Below are 17,652 nucleotides of genomic sequence, written 5' to 3' on the forward strand. Positions count from 1 at the left end.
TAGAATATTGAACAAAACCAAAACAAGTATACAAAAACATCCCCACAATCTGTGCATTCAAAGAAGACTGAATAAGAATATGCCAAATTATAAAAATTGTTTGATATTTGGGATGATTGTCAAAAAGTTGGGGAATACCAAAAAAGAAGATAATCACAAGGGACACATGTAAAGCATCTCTAATCAGATCAAAGACTGATTAATTAAAAAGAATAATTCAAGAATTTATAGCAATAGAAGAAGCATGGCTTAGAAATAAAAGTTGATCTCTTATAGAGGAACTCTTAGGAGAGTGTTCCCCAAATTCTGGTGACAACAATCCTCTTTGAGGAAGCACTGGGGTCTCATATTAAGTCTTCACTGTCAATATATCCTGTCCAGGTAGTATAACCAAACGCTTCACACTGAAACCACCCAGAATTTTAGCAGGCAATTTGGAATTGTCTCTAACGGATTTCCCAGGTAATCTGCGTTGGCTACTCACAGGCAAAGAATGATTAAAAGATAATCAGCCCGGACACAGAGACAGCCTTGGAGATTTCTCAACATTTCTGAGCAATATTATGAGTATTTGGTACAATAACAAAAGAAACCAGTGAAGTATGAGGAAGAAACAGGTCAGCTAAACAGCAAGATGTTGCTGGTGATAAGTAACATCTTCATTTAATAACATTTTCATTTAATAACATTTTCATCTGCACTTAACCCTCATCATTTTGATGTTCAGTGGAAGAGTGGAAGCTAAATCGGTAAAGTCAAGCGTATTATCTTCAGTTCCAAAGAAGAACAATGGCTTAGGTGGCTGGAATTCTAAATTTTACAAAGGGTCCCTATAAACCACACTTTACAGTGTTGCTGCTGGCAAGTTGGATTGACAGATTTCAATCTTAGCTTATCTGATTTCCTTCCACTGATGCCAGCAACACAGCATGCTATCCCAAAGAGACTTCAGAGCAAAATCAGTGGACATTCCAAACCTGTGCATAATTCATTTCAATATGCCAAATACTTACTGAGCACAAACACAAAAGCATAAAAAAACCAATAAGCCTAGTTCCCAGGCTTCGCGGAATGAAAAAAGAAGTCACAAGAAGCCTTGATAATACTGAATAATTAATTACATAGCCATTGTCATCATCCTCATTTTCCTGGGGACCAATTAAACCTGGAGAGAGGCACAGAACAAGAGTATTTCAGGAAGTTTGGAACACAGGCAAATTCCAAAATGATAATAACATTTTTACTAGCTCTGTGGACTGGATAACAACTATTGGAGAACCTGCAAGGTACCAAGCTCTGTTTTACATACAGGGGATATAGCAGTCATTAAGACAGTCTTTGCTCTCTTGAGGTCTATGCTAGTGGAAATGCTTATCCTATAAGGAGAAGGTACAGTGAGTCACTACACCTTGAAAACCAAACAAGTACCTGAAAACAATGAAAATTATTTCTGAGGAAACCAGATATTTGACAGGACAAGATTAGCAACTTTATTTGATTAAGAATGAAATGCAATGGAATGTGAAACCTGGAAACAGGTATAGGGCAGAGAAAGATGGATGTGCCCCAATTCCAAGAGCGGGAGTAGAACAGGGAAGACAGCTGCACACCAAAGTCTCACAGTGTTTTTCCTCTGACCATATCCGGGCAATTCAAGGCAGTGGCTTATGAAACAAAAGGATTCAGAACTCTTTTTCAGATTCTCCAATTTCTACAGAACTATGATTATTTCCTAAGTCACATGTGTCACAGAGCAAGCCTCCTTACCCCATCAGCCCAGTCAGCCAGCTACCCTCAATTACACAGGGCAACCTACCAAGGCCATATTCTGAGTTAGAAGTGAAAGAGCTCCCTGATATGTCACAGAAGCATGCTACTGAGCTCAGGAAACACATTTACACATATATACACAGTGCACACACATTCGCCTGCGCACCTGTGTGTGTGGGGGGGGGCAGATGTGTGGGTATCTTATATGTATGTGTGGGTGTGTGTGTGTGTATGGCTGTATGGCTACACTGTGCATGCAGATGTACACAGGTGCATGTATGTATACATGGGTGTAGACAGGTAGGTAGGTAGACAGCTCCTCTCTGGCTGACAAAGGAGCAGAGAACTAGATCACAGTTCAGAATCTATTTGCCCATTTTCCCAAAGTGAATCTTTCTTTCCCATATGCCAGGAGGGCAATTTTCCACTGAGTAGAGAAAGAAGAAAGAAGTCATACCCTGTCTTATACATCTCATGGATGCCATCTACAGATACACATAGTCTAACCTGCCCCTATCGCACACTGCCTTCTCCCCACCTAAATAAAAGCCTTCCTAGACTAGGGGCTGAAGATATTAGATATATATTTTAAATTGGTTTCCTAAGCCAAATACTAAAACGTATATATTGTGTTTTTATTCATAAAAAGCATTTTAAAACTGGCAAAATTCATCTCTCTTGTTAGAAGTCAAGTCACTTTTCATGCGGGGATTGGGCTAGGAAAGAGCTGGTTACTCAGAAGCGTTCCCTTTGTGAAAAATCAGTAAGATGTATACTTACATACACTATCCTGTATGCACATTATATCTCAATAGAAAGTATTTTTTATTTTTTAATTTTTTCTTTTTTTTTTTTTTCTTTTTACGGCCACACCTGCAGCATATGGAGGTTCCCAGGCTAGAGGTCAAGTCGGAGCTGCAGTTGCTGGCCTACACCACAGCCACAGCAACGCTGGATCCTTAACCTACTGAGGCCAGGGATCAAACTCTCATTTTCACAGACACTATGGTGGATTCTTAACCTGCTGCATCACAAGAGAACTCCTAGAAAGTATTTTTTTTAATATAGTTTCCTAACAATATGTGATTTGTTACTAATACATACATATATATATATATATCTTCCTGAGACATTATTCACAAATTATTCAGAAACATGGAATTTTTTATAACCAATTTGCAGATCAATAAATATAAATTAATTAATTCCAAAAACCTTATTAATCTTTCCTAGTTGTGTCATTGAGCAAAAAGCACCTCCAGGCATTTATATGAAACTACCTTTAAATCAATTATTGGAAAAAAATTACTTAAGTATCTGCAGAGGAATGCATTTTACCAAACCTCCAGGTTAGCAATCCCTTCATGGGGCCAGGGGAAAAAAAATCTCATTACTGCACATAAAATTTTTAAATGTATTTTTAAATTCCTCTTAAGAACTACATAAATGATTATAACCCAAAGCCAAATGACACATTTCTGCTATCACAAGGCTCGTGAGTCCAATCTATTTTTAATCTTTATTTCTTCCTTTTACTCAACTTGAAAATGGTAAATAAAGAGGATAATAATAAAAGAAAGAAATCTCATAAAGCAAAGGAAACCGGGAGCAAAAAAATCTCCAGCAGCGCAGCCTAAGAGCGCCTGGCCCTCTTCACTTCCGTGCTGTTGTGGGTCTCTTCTGACCAAATTAAAGCACACCTGTACCACTTTCCTCCCTGAAGAAAAGAGCTACCAAAGTAATTTATATTAGCAAAAGGGCTGCGCCAAGGTCTAACCCAGGGCCTCTTACATAAGAGAATGCTGATTTATCTGAAAATTTAATCAAAGCAATATATTTTATTCCTTGGAGAATGAGTAATCTTAAAATAGCTTTTTAATTTACATACTGAAATGCTGGGGCAGTTAAGCAATCAAATGCTCAAGAAAAAAAAAGTAAGACAGCTTTCTTTTTCCTTCTTGTTTGAAGACTGGTTTAAAAAAAATCCTTCTTTAAAAAGATACATACTGATAGCTGAATGCTATCAACTATAAGCATCTCCTCATAGACACTGTATTTTCAACGCAGTTGTCTGTCACCCTCTACCCTCTGTTCTGCTCTTTCTGAGGATGGTTCTAAACTTAGGAAGAAGCTCCAACAACACCAAGCAGAGTAGGAAGGGAGCATTCTGACATACGGTGACACACAGTGACATACACATACCTCTGGGCCTGGATCTTGGGTCCCTCCATCAGTTTACAAGCACGGAATGCATGCCTGCCCCACCCCAGCTCTTCACTACACACTATCACAGGTTGCTGTATAATCTCTCAAGCTTGGTTTCCTTCAGCTAAAATAGGCACCATGTATCCCTACCTCCTAGCACAGCTGTGGAATTAGAAGACATAACGCACATAAAGCAATTAGCACTGTGCCTGGCACACAGCACACAAGCAATAGTTTGTAACTACATTTGCAGTAATAAAAATTTCTGTCTACAGGTTGACTTTACAATAGCACTCGATAAATCCTCTGCCAAAAGGAAAATTATCTTTTAAAGTAACCCAAGTTAAATGTGTACAAAGACTTTCAATGGAGCCTGGCTTCTTGCCAGATGACTTTCAGTCTCCAAATTCAGAACAAATATATTATTATAAACAGCTTCAAAAGACCATGGACTTTGGAGTGACGTGGTACAAGTCATACTTTCTGAGCCTCAGTCTCCTCTCCCATAAAATGGGAATAATTCCCACATCATCAGGCAATACTGAGGCTTTAGACGTTATCTGCAAAAGGCCTAATGTTATCTTACCCATTAGTAGATAATGACTCTAAAGCAGACATCATAAGAAAAAGTCATCAGAGGGATTGTTCAAAGCTGGAAAAAGTTTAAGAGAACATTTTTCATCCTCTGGAGTTCCTTTTTCTCTTCCTCATAGCATTATTTGTATCTCTTCTAATCAGATGTGCTCCTCCTAATGCTACACAAGTTATTTAATTTGATGTATCTCTGTATCTTCCAGTCCTTCCATCACCCTCCAAGTACCTACCAGTGGCTTGTCCAAAGACAGTAACAAATTGATGCCTGAAAAGTCCAACTACAGGAGAATTTTTACCTCACTACAATTCAGCCTAAAGAAAGTGACACCCAGAAAAAGGAAGAGAAGAACAGAATTATTCCTGGACTACAAATTATTTCTTTAATCATTAATGGGAGAAACTGCAGAAACAATATTTTGCTTAGCTTACTTATTCCCTACTTTCTACTAAGATAAGAGTGACATCTGAGAACAAAGCTTACCTATTTGCACCATATCTTCATTACCAGCCTGGAAAGGAGGGGGAAAAGTAAGAAAAAGAAACAGTTACTGGGTTTCATCTTATCACCTTGTGTGTTTTATTTCTACCATTAATGCTTTTCAGGAGCTGGCTAATCAGGAGATGCTGGAAACCAGGATTGGTGCCTAAAGGCTGCACCTCAGTTTGTAGAAAGTTCTTGTGACAATGGTAGGAGCCAATTCAAAAACAATTTGGGACAAGGTGCTGTTTGCCCATTTTAATTTTAATTTAACACTTACAAACCCAGCAAAAATACAGACTGACACTCAATATTCTCTTCTGAAAACTCCAGATACTGGGTTAGGAGTAGAAAAGAAAGTCTCTGAATTTATACGTGGAAAAAGAAGACCAAATCCTGATTGATCAGATTTGAGGTCAGGAATCAGCTAGACAATTCCCTACATTTCACCCAGTGGTCCGACCTGGCAGACCAGAGACGCAACAAAAACTCACAGAGAAATTCTGTACCCAAAGTCCCAACGGCCCTGTGCTGATGTGATTTACTACAAAGGGCTCGGCTTGTCAGGCTGAACCAAGGACTCTTCTGAGAGCATCGGGCTTCACCTTGAGTCTCCACAGGGTGGGGGCTGGACAACGGAGCTGCACTCCACTTAGCTTTAAAAAGAGGAGGAGTTGTGCAGAGGGGGGAGGGGAGAAAAGCGGCCGGCGCCTCCAGCCTCTGCCCAGGAAAACGTAGGGCAGGAAACGTCCTCGGCCCCCCACCCCAACTGTCAAACCCCAGCCCGGCCGCGGTCCTCCCAGGACACGTATCTACTGGATCGCTCCCTGTCCGGCCCAAGGACTTCCTAAAACCCCCGCCTCCGGCTGCCCGAAAAAACTGTGAGTCAGTGAGGAGGAGGAAGCCCCGCGAACCCAACTCCGTCTGCAGCCACCAGAGCGCTGGGATCCCGGACCCAGCGTCCAGAACTTCATTCAAGCGCCCAGACCGCCCTCCGCCAAGGGGAAACCCAGACGGCCCGCGAGGATGCGAACCGGCTGTAGTTTGTCACCAGGAGTTGTTACGAATGCCGCAGTGAAGCCCTAGGTGTGACAAGCCTGGGCTCCCGGAGTGGGAGTTCTACCTCCGGTACAATGCAAGCCCCCGCCCAGAAAGCCCCGCACGCTGCGCCCAGCCCGCAAAACACCGCTGGTGAACGCACTGGATAACAGGGAAGGGTGGGAGGGGAGGAAGGAAGAGAGGAGGGGAAAGAGGGGAGGAACTTTTTCGGGAAAAGGTTGGGTTTGAGTTTTTTATTGTTATTATTTTCCACTTACTTGTCCATCAGCTGAAGTCCTAACCTCTACCAGAGCGGCTGCTATCAACCAAAGTGACAGGAGAACCATCACGAGTCGAGTTCACTTTTCAACTACTGGGCAAAGCAAATGCCCAGCGCAACCCTCTCCCCCAAAATAAGTTTCTTTAAAAAAAATAAAAATAAAAAGCAAAAAAGGAAGAAAAAATGCAGAATTAAAAAAACAAAACAAAACTGATCTTCCGTGCTTTGCTTCAATGAAAATGAAATCTGAGCTCTGAGACTGGCCCCCTCCGCTCTGCAGTTCTTTCCACTTCACCTTCTCACCCCGTCCTCCCAAACAGAGTGTGCAGGAGCGAGAAGGTGCTGCGCCGGGAGAGGGGGAAGGGACGAGGGGCTTCCAACTATCTCTGCCCGAAGCGGCTTTTTCGAGGCTTTTCGAGCCCCGTGGGTCCCTAAGGTGAGCGCTGAGAATGCTTGGGTGCCCTGGAGCACAGCAGGGGGAAGTAGTAGCGAGAGAGACCAGCGAGCGGGAGCGGGAGAAAGAGGCAGGAGAGGGCGACTCCGCCGCCCGCACGGAGGTGGGGGCGGGAGGAGCCGAAGGGAGGAGGAGGAGGCGGCGGAGGAGGTGGGAGGAGTGGGCCGCTCGCCGGCTCCTGTTGCTCGCACAGCGGCCGTCTGCTCGCTGCCGGCGACCCGCGGGGCGCTAATAAGACGGCCGGAGCCCCCCGGGCGGCCCCTCCCGCCGCGGCGCCCACGTCACGCGGGGCCCAGGCCCGCGCCCCCTGCGCCCTCCGGGGCGGCCGGGGCGGGCGCGGCCGGAGCGGGAGGAGTGGGGAGGACGGCGCCGGCGGCCGGCCCCGAGCAGGGTCGGGCTTTGAAACCGCGCGGGGGCTCGAGTGGCCGGGACTCGGCCCCCACCCCGGGATCCTCTCCTTCCCCGCGAGATGGGCCAGGGGAGGTGGCGGCCGGGGTGAGGGGCGGAGGGAGAGTCGCCGCCCCGACTGGCGGGACTGGCTTTGAGTTAATTATAGGAAGGGGGAGGGTCCCAGGGCCGGTCCAGGGCTTTAGGAAATTCCCCTCCTCCTACCTCCACTGCTCTCCCGCTGGGGACCACTGTCCCCTGAGAGAACCCCCGGAAGCTCCAGGTCGTAACGACCCGATCATCTCCCCAGCGGACACCAGCCGCCTACCACGTTTTATGGGGGGCAGGTCCCCCCTTTCAGTTCTGTTTATGCTTTATTCGTCTATATAAGTTTTAAACGATGCTGTCTCTTCCTTGAGTCACCCGGATGCTTCTGTTTATCGCTAGAGTACACAGGCCTCGGGGTCTCTTCCTCTCAACAAGATTAAGTTATCAAGTGATTTCTCCCCTTTGTGGTGCAGCTTTCTGGGAGGAGAGAGACTTGAGAAGGGCTTTCTGGGACCCAAGTTCTACTTCCCCAGGGGCAGACTTATGTGGGTGCTTTCCAGGGAGCAGAGAAAATAGAAATATTTCCAACCTCCACCGACCCGTTTCTGACATTCCCTCCCCAGAACAGACCATGAGAGAAGGGTAAATAGGCACAAATTTAGGTATACTTTTCAAGAGTTCAACTGCAAGTTTTTCAAGTCTTGCGGAGGCCTGCCTAAAATAAGATGTGTGGAAACTACTGTTTGTTCTAAGGGATCCCTCGATAAGGCATAGTTTCCTTTTCTTCCTGAAAAATGGTGTGAGTTTGAGAGGTCTGGAGGGAATATTTTGACCTATTATTTAAAGGTTTCATCTTTCGCTTACACATGGCAGTTTCCTTTTCACCTGCTACGTCTTTTCGGAATCATATGTGCAGGACACCTACATGTTCAAATGAGACACCAAATAACTGAATGGCCCCGCCTAGTAACATGGGGTCTTAGGTTAATTAATTTTAGACCTCAGCATTGAAGTATCTCTCAATTACTTTTTTCCTTCAGCTAAACCTTTCAGCATTTTTGTAACCTGTCATTGACTTATTATGTGGGAGTGATTTGCTAGATTTTGTGCCTAATTTTCTTATTTATTATAAAGACATAATCTTCGTGCTCCATAAATACAAATTATGTCAATTTATGCTGACGAGTTAAAGAATAATAGAGTAGGAATCAGAAACCCTGGGTTCTTGGCCCAAATAAGAGCTGTCTGACCTTGACAAGTCACTAAAACTCTATTTTGGTTTTCCTCCAATGAGATATTTCAGCTCTAAAATTCTCTGATTCTAAGTAATAACAAGTACTGTATTTAGCTGTGGGTTTACAGTAGTCCTTTTTGTGTTAATTTCATAAAGTTCAGACATTTGTTATCATCATAACTCCTGGCACAGCAAGCAATACATGTGACTTTCATGAAAGCAGTGGCTTTAGACGTTTTTGGCCATGACCATGGAAAGAAATGTATTTTATACTGTGACCCAGTGAAAATGTTCATGATTCAGTACTTACTGCATGCAACAACCCTGATATTTTCTATTCTATTTGTTTTGTTTTGTCGTTTCCCAAATACTGTTCAGGATCCACTTCATCGATTTCACAACCCAGTGCGTTCATGACCCTCATTCTGACAAACATTAATTCGAGAGTATATAATCATGTTTATATTGCTTGAATTCTAAGTAAGTTGAGTTCTGATTAACAACAGGGTTTTCCCAATATACTCTAAGGCAATGGTTCCCAAAGTATATCCTGGAACTTTAAATGTTTTACCAAAAAAAAAAACCTCTCACTGTTAACTAAAGTTTTTGAAATACTCATGTGAACAAAATGAAATGTGTTTATTTCAGAACTTCACAGGGACTTTAACATCCTAAGTATATTGTGAGTCTTCAAGAGAGAGTTGTTGGTTACTCTGGTAGTCATGTTGATGTGACCACAGAACGCTTTTTTTTTTTTCATGCTTTATCCTCTAAGGACCCCATGTGGGGAAATGCCATTACCAAAACCAATTACTAAAGTAAAAGGGACTTTGAGATAGGTAGGATTGACATACAGATTCTACCTCAGTTTTCTCAACTCTGAAATCCTGCTTTTGCAAAATGTTCCTGAAAACTAATGAAATCTTGCAATAAACTGTCTAGCACATGGTCTAGAACATAGTAAGGGCTTAAATGAAGGGGTTTTTAGATGAATCTGTATGCCATATGTATAGATGGCTCCCTGATAGTGAAATATGGCAACTTCTAAAAAAAGTAGGAAAATATAAACAGCTAACACATTACGAATTTTTAATTTTACCATCGATAATGTTAGGAATAAGAGGCAAAGAAGTCACTGAGTCCCTTGCACAAACTGACCCCTGCCTGCCAAGCATCAAATCTCTGCCCTTGCCTGCATGCTTCTCGGCCTCCAGCTGCAGCGTCATTTCCCACATCCCACCCTGCACGTCCACACAGTTGCTCATATTCATTTTTCAGTCGTAAGACTCTTCTTCTTCCTGTTCCCAAGGCAAAGAATGGCAAATTGCAGGAGAGGCTAATAGGTGTCCATAAAAAACTAAAACAACACTCGTATGTTTTCTTCCACAATTTGTCTTAAGTAGAGAAATAATCTGAAAAGCAATCACATGTATGTAGTTTCCCTACTTGTGAAATTATCCCCTTTAAGATTTAAGTTTCATGAAATCAGTTGATGTATAGATATGTTAATCTCTACATCTCTGAATTGGCAGCAATTAACTAAGCCAAAAGTTGTGTCTGTGTGTGTTTTCTGTTTCATGTTGACAGGTCACTGTTGTCACTTATCATAACTTGATATTTTGATTTCTGCCATTTCTTACACCAAATAATTCATTTATAAATTTGTTGTTGTTTCTGCTGTTTACCTCTTCCACCCTTTTTTTATTGACTTTTTGAGCAGTTAAAGGTTCGCAGCAGAATTGAGGGGGAAATACAAAGATTTCCCATATCCTCCATGTCCCTAAACATGCAGAGCCTGTCCTATTATCAACAACCTCCAAAAAGTTGTACATTGGTTAGAATTGATGAACCTACATTAACACATCATAATCACCAAAAATCACAGTTTACATTACCATTCACTCCTGTTTTTGTACATAGTATGGATTTAGACAAATATATAATGACATGGATCCACCATTACATCATACAGAGTATTCACACTGCTCTGAAAATCTTCTATGCTCCACTGATCCATCCGCCCCATCCCCAAACCCTGGCAACCACTTATCTTTTTTTATAGTCTCCACAGTTTTGCCTTTTCCAGAACGTCATACAGTTGAGCTCATACAGTGTGTAGCATTTTCAGATCATACGGTGTGTAGCATTTCCTTTCACTTCAAAATATACATTTAAGTTTCCTCCATGTCTTTTCATAGTTTGACGGCTCTAATCTTTTTAGCACTAAATAATATTCCATTGTCTGAATGTACTACCGTAGTTACATATTCAACTACTGAAGGACATCTTGGTTGCTTCCAAGTTTTTTAATAAAACTGCTAGAAACATCCATGTAGATTTTTGTGTGGACATAAATTTTCAACTCCTTTGGGTAAAAACCAAGGAGTATGATTATTGGATCATATGGTAAGAGTATTTTTAGTTTTGTAAGAAACTGCCAAATTATCTTCTGAAGTGGCTGTACCATTTTGCATTCTCACCAGAAATGAATGAGGGTTCCTGTTATTCTAGTCTTAGCCAGCATTCGGTGCATCTGTGTTCCAGATTTTGGCCATTGTAATAGGTGTGCAGTGGCATCTCATTGTTCTTTTAATTTGCATTTCTCTGATGACATCTGAGGGGGAACATCTTTTCATATGCTTATTTGCCATCTGTATCTCTTCTTTGGTGAGGTATCTGTTAAAAGTCCTTGGCCCATTTTTTAATTGGGTTTTTTGTTTTCTTACTGCATTTTAAGTGTCCTTTGTATATTTTAAATATCAGTCCTTCATCTCTATTTTTTGCAAATATTTCCTCCAAGTCAGTGACATGTCTTATCTTTCTTTTGACCTTGACTTTCATAGAGCAGAAGTTTATAATTTTAATGAAGTACTTTCCCACACTTTAATATCTCTAATGACCTTCTGTCAATACTGGTTAAATAGATTACGGTTTTTAATTTTTTCCCTATGGTCAAATAAACCTGAGAAATTCTCTACTCAACTTTGTCCCAAGTGCAAGTACAAAATTTTATTGCATCAAAATTGACTAGCCTTATATCCACCTCCCTCTCTAAGCTGCAAGTTCCTTGAGGGCATTGACCTCTGCTTTATTCACTTTCGAGTCCAAGTTTCTAGCATAATTTCCATCCCATGGAAGTTGCAGAGTACTTTTGCTACTACACCCTGAGCATGTGTCCAGAGAAAAGTATGCCCTTTTCCCCTCTACCTGGTGATGAGATTTATTCCAGGTCCTAGGAATCTCGACACTCAGAAGTAACACAGGGAAACATTACAGTCCGTATGTGACACACTATAGAACCATGAAAGCTGGACCTCTGGCCATGGTCTCCAACTCTCCACCCCTTATAGCCTCAAAGAACACAGCTGCGAAAAGGAGGAAATGGGGCTGATAGCAAGCAGCACATATAGAATTACTCTGTTGATTACTGAGAACAAGACTCTTCCTCTTACATAGAACCCTCCTCTGTTTTATATAATAATGATTTTTCCGTTTGTGGATCAGAGCATTAAGCATGCTGTGTATACATTACTCTTAATTTTATTATTTCTTTAATCAAGGCATTAGGTTGATAAGGAATTAGGATGCTAACATTTTGTACTTGGACTAGAGCCTGGCACATTGCAGGCACTCAAAGAATAATTGCTGAATGAATGAAGGAGTGAATATTTACTGTCTCTACTTAATAGAGTAAAATGAATAGGTTTTCCTTTCCTCTGCTCTCCATGAATAAGCAGTTTCCATCTTGGGGCCTTTTTCACGAGAGTTTTTGGAAGTCCCATTGAAAAAAAAATTAAATGGGAAAATTTATGAATACAAGGATCAAGAAATTAGAAGTGGAAAAGCCTCTCTAGGTCATTTAGTTCATGTTTTGGCTAGTGGTTGAAGGAGTGTTGTTCCCACAGCCTTTCCTTCAGAGGAAAACCAATATCTTACAAGGGTAAATTTGGAATTTGGGATTTTTTTATTCAATCATTTGCCTTTAGAAGAATAGTTCCACTATGGGACATGACTTGAGGAAAAAATATTTCTCATTTTCCCTGATTTTCCTTTTTTTCCCTTGATTTAAGATTATTCATTGCATCTTTATCTTTGATTAGCACTATAAATAGCCTTAAGTTTGGATTGACAATTAATATATTTAACTGTTTATACCCAACTATATAAACAGATAATGTTGTCTATCTTCCATTGTTTTTATAACCTTTTCCTTTTCCTCAAATCTTTGAAATATTTTTGCTGGGAAACTCTGAATGGTACTAGAAAATCAGAGTCTTCCTGGGGTTTAAAAAGAAGTAAGGGAACAATTAAAATTTGAAATTCTTCCACATGTTTCTTGATATGATTCCAAAAGCATTCTTGGACCCAACTCCAACTTGTATGTGTGTGAAGGCTTCCCCACAGCAATAAGCAATTCCAGAACACCAGTAGGGTATCTGAGAATTCAATTCAGTTCTGACACTATCTCCTCAGAGATGGTATCAGAGTGCACAGGTAAAGGACTCAGTCCCACAATACTTTCCTCCACCTCAGACACCAACTGCAAGCCGAGGTTGTTACCTGTGTTTCTGACTGATGGACTACAAACTAGAGGTTCCAATGAACCCTTCCAATTTCGGATGCCAATCACAAGTACAGGCTCTTATCCATCCGTATTACCAATATTCTGACTGACTTGCTGTAACTCAGAGGTTCCACCAACTTCTCAGGTTTAAATAATTTGGTAGAATGGCTCACAGAACTTAGGAAAACCTGTTCACTCACTAGATTACCAATTTATTATAAAAAATAGTAAAAGATGTGAATCAACAGCCAGATGAAGAGATACCCAGGACAGGACATGGGAAAAATACATGGAGGGCTTTCCCATTGTGACTCAGCAGGTTAAGAACCCGACTAGTATCCATGAGGATGAGGGTTTAACCTCTGGTCTTGCTCAGTGGGTCAAAGGGTCCAGCGTTGCCATGAGCAGTGGTGAAGCTTGCAGACATGGCTCGGATGTGGTGTTGCTGTGGCTTTGATGTGGGCTGGCAGCTGCAGCTCTGATTTGACCCCTGGCCTGGGAACTTCCATTTGCCGCAAGCAGAAAGAAAAAAAAAAAAAGTGCATGGAGTTCCAAGCCCTCTTCAGGCCCACCATCTCCCCAATCTCCACTTGCCCATCAAGCCAGCCAGAAGCTCTCCAAACTCTATCCTTGTGGGTTTTTATGGAAGCTTCCCTGCATAGCCATGATTGATTAAGTCATTGGCCACTGGTGACTGAGTCACCCTCCAGGCTGTCTCCAGTGGGTGGGCTGAAAATTCCTCTCTAATCATATGGTTGGTTCTCCTGGCACCAGCCCCACCCATAGGTGGGATCCAAAAGTCACCTTCCCTGAAGTCTAAACTGAGGACAAGAGACCAGATATCATCCCATTGCTCCTTTTGCTCGAGAAATTCCAAAGGTTTGGGGAGATGTGAGTCAGGAACTATGGATGAAGACCAAATATATATGAGAAAACCAAATATATGTTTTCCCTATAAATCACAATATCACAATGGCATTACCTAATAATTACAGCTATTTTACTAGGAAAGCCTTTAGAATTATCATATTATGTCACATTGAAGCCATGATTTCCCTCTTGAGAGCTTAAGGAACTCTAACATAGTGGAACTTGAGATAAAATACATGACTATTTAAGACTATTGAATATAGTTGATGTATTCTCATGGAAAAGCAGGGTTTCAAAATCAGAATGTGGCATAGTGCTTTTCATACAGAAGACCATTCAATAAATATATGATAAATCTAATTAAATGGTTAACTACTGATTATATCAATGCTTATGTTTTGAGGCACCATCAAATGGTTAGCTTCAGAAATAGGAGATGCTTTTTATAACTGCCAATTCAATGCTACAAAACATTTGGGAGGTATCTCACTGGTAAAAAAGACTGTAAATTAATTACCATTTTAAAATACTGGAATAGGATTCACTATTCTCAATAGGACTCACTAGGGTTTACTACTCATAAACTGGATTCTCTTATAGGAGGAAGATTTAAGATTACCTTCAAGTCAGAAATTTAGTTAAGTGTTCTGAATTTACATGAGAGTCAAAATAAGATGAAAAGGACTTTTATGGGCAGGGGAAAAAAAACCATATTAAAATTACATTTGAGAAAATCCCTCCACTTAAGTAAGAACTGTTACTGTTAACAAAGCAATTTTTTTTTTTTTTTTTTTTGTCTTTTTGTCTTTTTGCCATTTCTTGGGCTGCTCCCGCAGCATATGGAGGTTCCCAGGCTAGGGGTTGAATCAGAGCTGTAGCTGCCAGCCTTCGCCAGAGCCACAGCAACGCAGGATCAGAGCCGCATCTGCAACCTACACCACAGCTGATGGCAATGCGAGATCCTTAACCCAATGAGCGAGGAGGCCAGGGATAGAACCCGCAACCTCATGGTTCCTAATCAGATTCATTAACCACTGAGCCATGATGGGAACTCCAAACAAAGCAATTTATATAATAAAACTGTCTGTAGATTTTTGAGATATTTCCCACTTTCCATGCTGTCTGGAAGTAGATAAAGAGAGTCAAGTGTCTTCTGAGGATTCAATCTAATAACTACACAGAAAACAAAAGCTGTACTATATGGGGACGTGCAATAGATTTTGCAGTTCAAACTACCAGAGTGAGTTTATATTTTATTATTAATTTTTCTGAACACTCATATTATTTATCCATTAAATGGCAGTTTCAACAAAATGTTTATAATGGCTTTATCTTTTTTTTTTTTAAGGTAGAAAACAAATTTTGCATTCTACTGAGTTACCAAAAGTCATCCTCAATTTTACCTCACAAAACTTCAAGATCAGTTCTTTAGCTCTCAGGGCATCATATGCATTCATTAAAATGGCAATTAATGTTCCAGACTAGAATTAGGGATAATTTGCTTAGAGAAAATGGGCAGAAGAAAACAGTCCACCAAAGAAAATGAAAAATGAGTTATGAAATCAACAACCAGTCCTAGACTGTGTCTCCTTAAAAGAACACACAAAACAAAACAACACACAATCTTAGAATCCAGCTTTCAAGGAAGAAAAACAAAAACTGACCTCTGATGTGGAAGTCTGGGGTTTTCATCTGACTAGATTCTTAGCCAGATGATAAACGAGATGTAATCACACTAGACATTGTTACCACTCTCATTTGGTTGCCCTTATTACAAAAGTTCACTTGTTTTAAAGCCAAAAATGCCCCTAAGAATTACGTCTAGGGTCATTATTCTGTTGTTGTCACACTAAGCAAAGCAAGAACCAGAAGCTACCAGTATTCTGGCAAATTCCAAGCATAAAAATTCTACTGTCCTAGTAGAGACAGTTCAAGGTGAAATTACAGAATCCTTTTGGTAATCATAGGCCATCCCATCCCGAAGAAATACAAAGAAATTCTGCCATCAAGGTAAAAACACAGATCAAATACTCTAATGATATTTTAATGCTTTATGCACATTAAGAGAAAAATAATGAGAAATATGTATTCCCCAATTTTTTTTCGCATTTTCTGCCTTTTTTCTTTTTTTTAGGGCTGCATTCACAGCATATGGAAGTTTCCGGGCTAGGGGTCAAATTGAAGCTACAGCTGCCAGCCAATGCCACAGCCACAGCAATGTGGGATCTGAGCTCTGTCTGTGACCTACACCACCACTCACGGCAATGCCGGATCCTTAACCCACTGAGCGAGGCCAGGGGTCAAACTCGCATCCTTATGGATACTAGCCGGAATAATTTTGGCTGAGCCACAACAGGAACTCCCTATTCCCCAATTTATTTTTATTAATAATTCAAATCATACAAAGTAATGCAAATCTATGAACGCCAGTTAATCCTCAAATTGTTGCCTTAGTGAAAAAAAAAGTTCCATCATTTTCCAACTAAATACCTGCTTATGACAATTCATGCTGAAAACATGCCTCCATTTGCCATGTAGTCTTCTTCCCACTATTAGAAGAAATGCAGATGCACATACAAAGTCAGTCTGTGAAGTTTTTTTGAAAAAGCATGTTGTGTGCAACTCCACCTATCCTGATTCAGTAGATCTAGTATGGAAATTTAGCCTCCATATTTTTCCAAAGTTTCACAAATAATTCAGTCTAAATCGTGTCCAAAGACATATTGCTTAAACTTTTATGTACCTAACAAATGCAAATTCTGATTGAGTGAGTTTGGGATGTGGCAGCTCTACCAACTTCCCAGGGGGTGGTGACATGACTGATCCTTAGACACTGAGTTGCCAGACCCTAGGACATACTATTCATAGATAATTACAGAAAATAGAAGCCTCATGACGTTAAAACCAGGCATGAGCTATTTAGAATAGCATCTAATTTCGTCCCCTATTCCTTACTAAACATCCATTATACAAAATCAACATGTAATTCAGAACTGGGTAGAAATAAGCCGAAGAAACCATCTCTCCAGCACTGATTAGGAAATTAAATTCCCTTTTACTAAAAGAGTCATGTGTTTTTACACAGGGAGCATGTTAAGTAAAACCAGTTTACGGAAGGTTAATTGTTAATTTATAAAAAACAAATCCTAGTCCATATTCTACGGTCCCACTCAGAATGTTTGGTGCCCACAGGAACCTGGGACAGACATTTCCTTTTGAGGTGCTGCACCTCTGAACACCCATGCACGGAGAATGCAGACATGCCCACAGCTTGCTCTCCATCAGCACTTCACGCCAAAAGAGCATGAGAATCCACCACTGGTGAAGGTTACTCATCTTTAGGACAAGGAAGATGAAAGACACAGTTGATGCTTGTATTGAAAGACTAACTACAAGGCACTCTATAGGGTACTATAGTTGGAAGGACATAGATTAATTACTCTTACTCCTAGACTAATGACTTGTAAAAGTCAGTCTTAAGTAATCCTAACATTCCAGCATGTTTCAAGCCACATAGAATGTTTTTTAGATTCATAATGCCTGTTTATCTCTTAAATCCACAGAACAGGGCCTCCTTAAATCTGTTTCTGGGTATACAAAGTTCCCATTAATACCTTTGATCGCTTTAGAAAATGCTATTTTTCTTCCTCTATGAGAATAGATAGCATTCTCATTATGAATATGCAGATAGAGATAAGCCTTATTAAAAGTGCATTCTGTAACAGATGTT

General features: G+C 40.8%; 1 protein-coding gene across 1 annotated transcript in view; it reads right to left on the reverse strand.

The window, feature by feature from the left end:
• ADAMTS3 (ADAM metallopeptidase with thrombospondin type 1 motif 3) overlaps positions 1 to 7,019 on the reverse strand; it is a 273,471-nt gene extending 266,452 nt beyond the window's left edge. Inside the window, exons 1-2 of the mRNA XM_021101423.1 lie at positions 6,364 to 7,019; positions 5,051 to 5,078 (exon numbers count right to left, since the gene is read on the reverse strand). Coding sequence (XP_020957082.1) covers positions 5,051 to 5,078; positions 6,364 to 6,432 — 97 coding nt within the window. The 5' untranslated portion in view covers positions 6,433 to 7,019. The remainder of the gene's footprint in view (positions 1 to 5,050; positions 5,079 to 6,363) is intronic.

The sequence above is a fragment of the Sus scrofa genome, chromosome 8, assembly GCF_000003025.6.
Source record: "Sus scrofa isolate TJ Tabasco breed Duroc chromosome 8, Sscrofa11.1, whole genome shotgun sequence".
NCBI lineage: Eukaryota > Metazoa > Chordata > Mammalia > Artiodactyla > Suidae > Sus > Sus scrofa.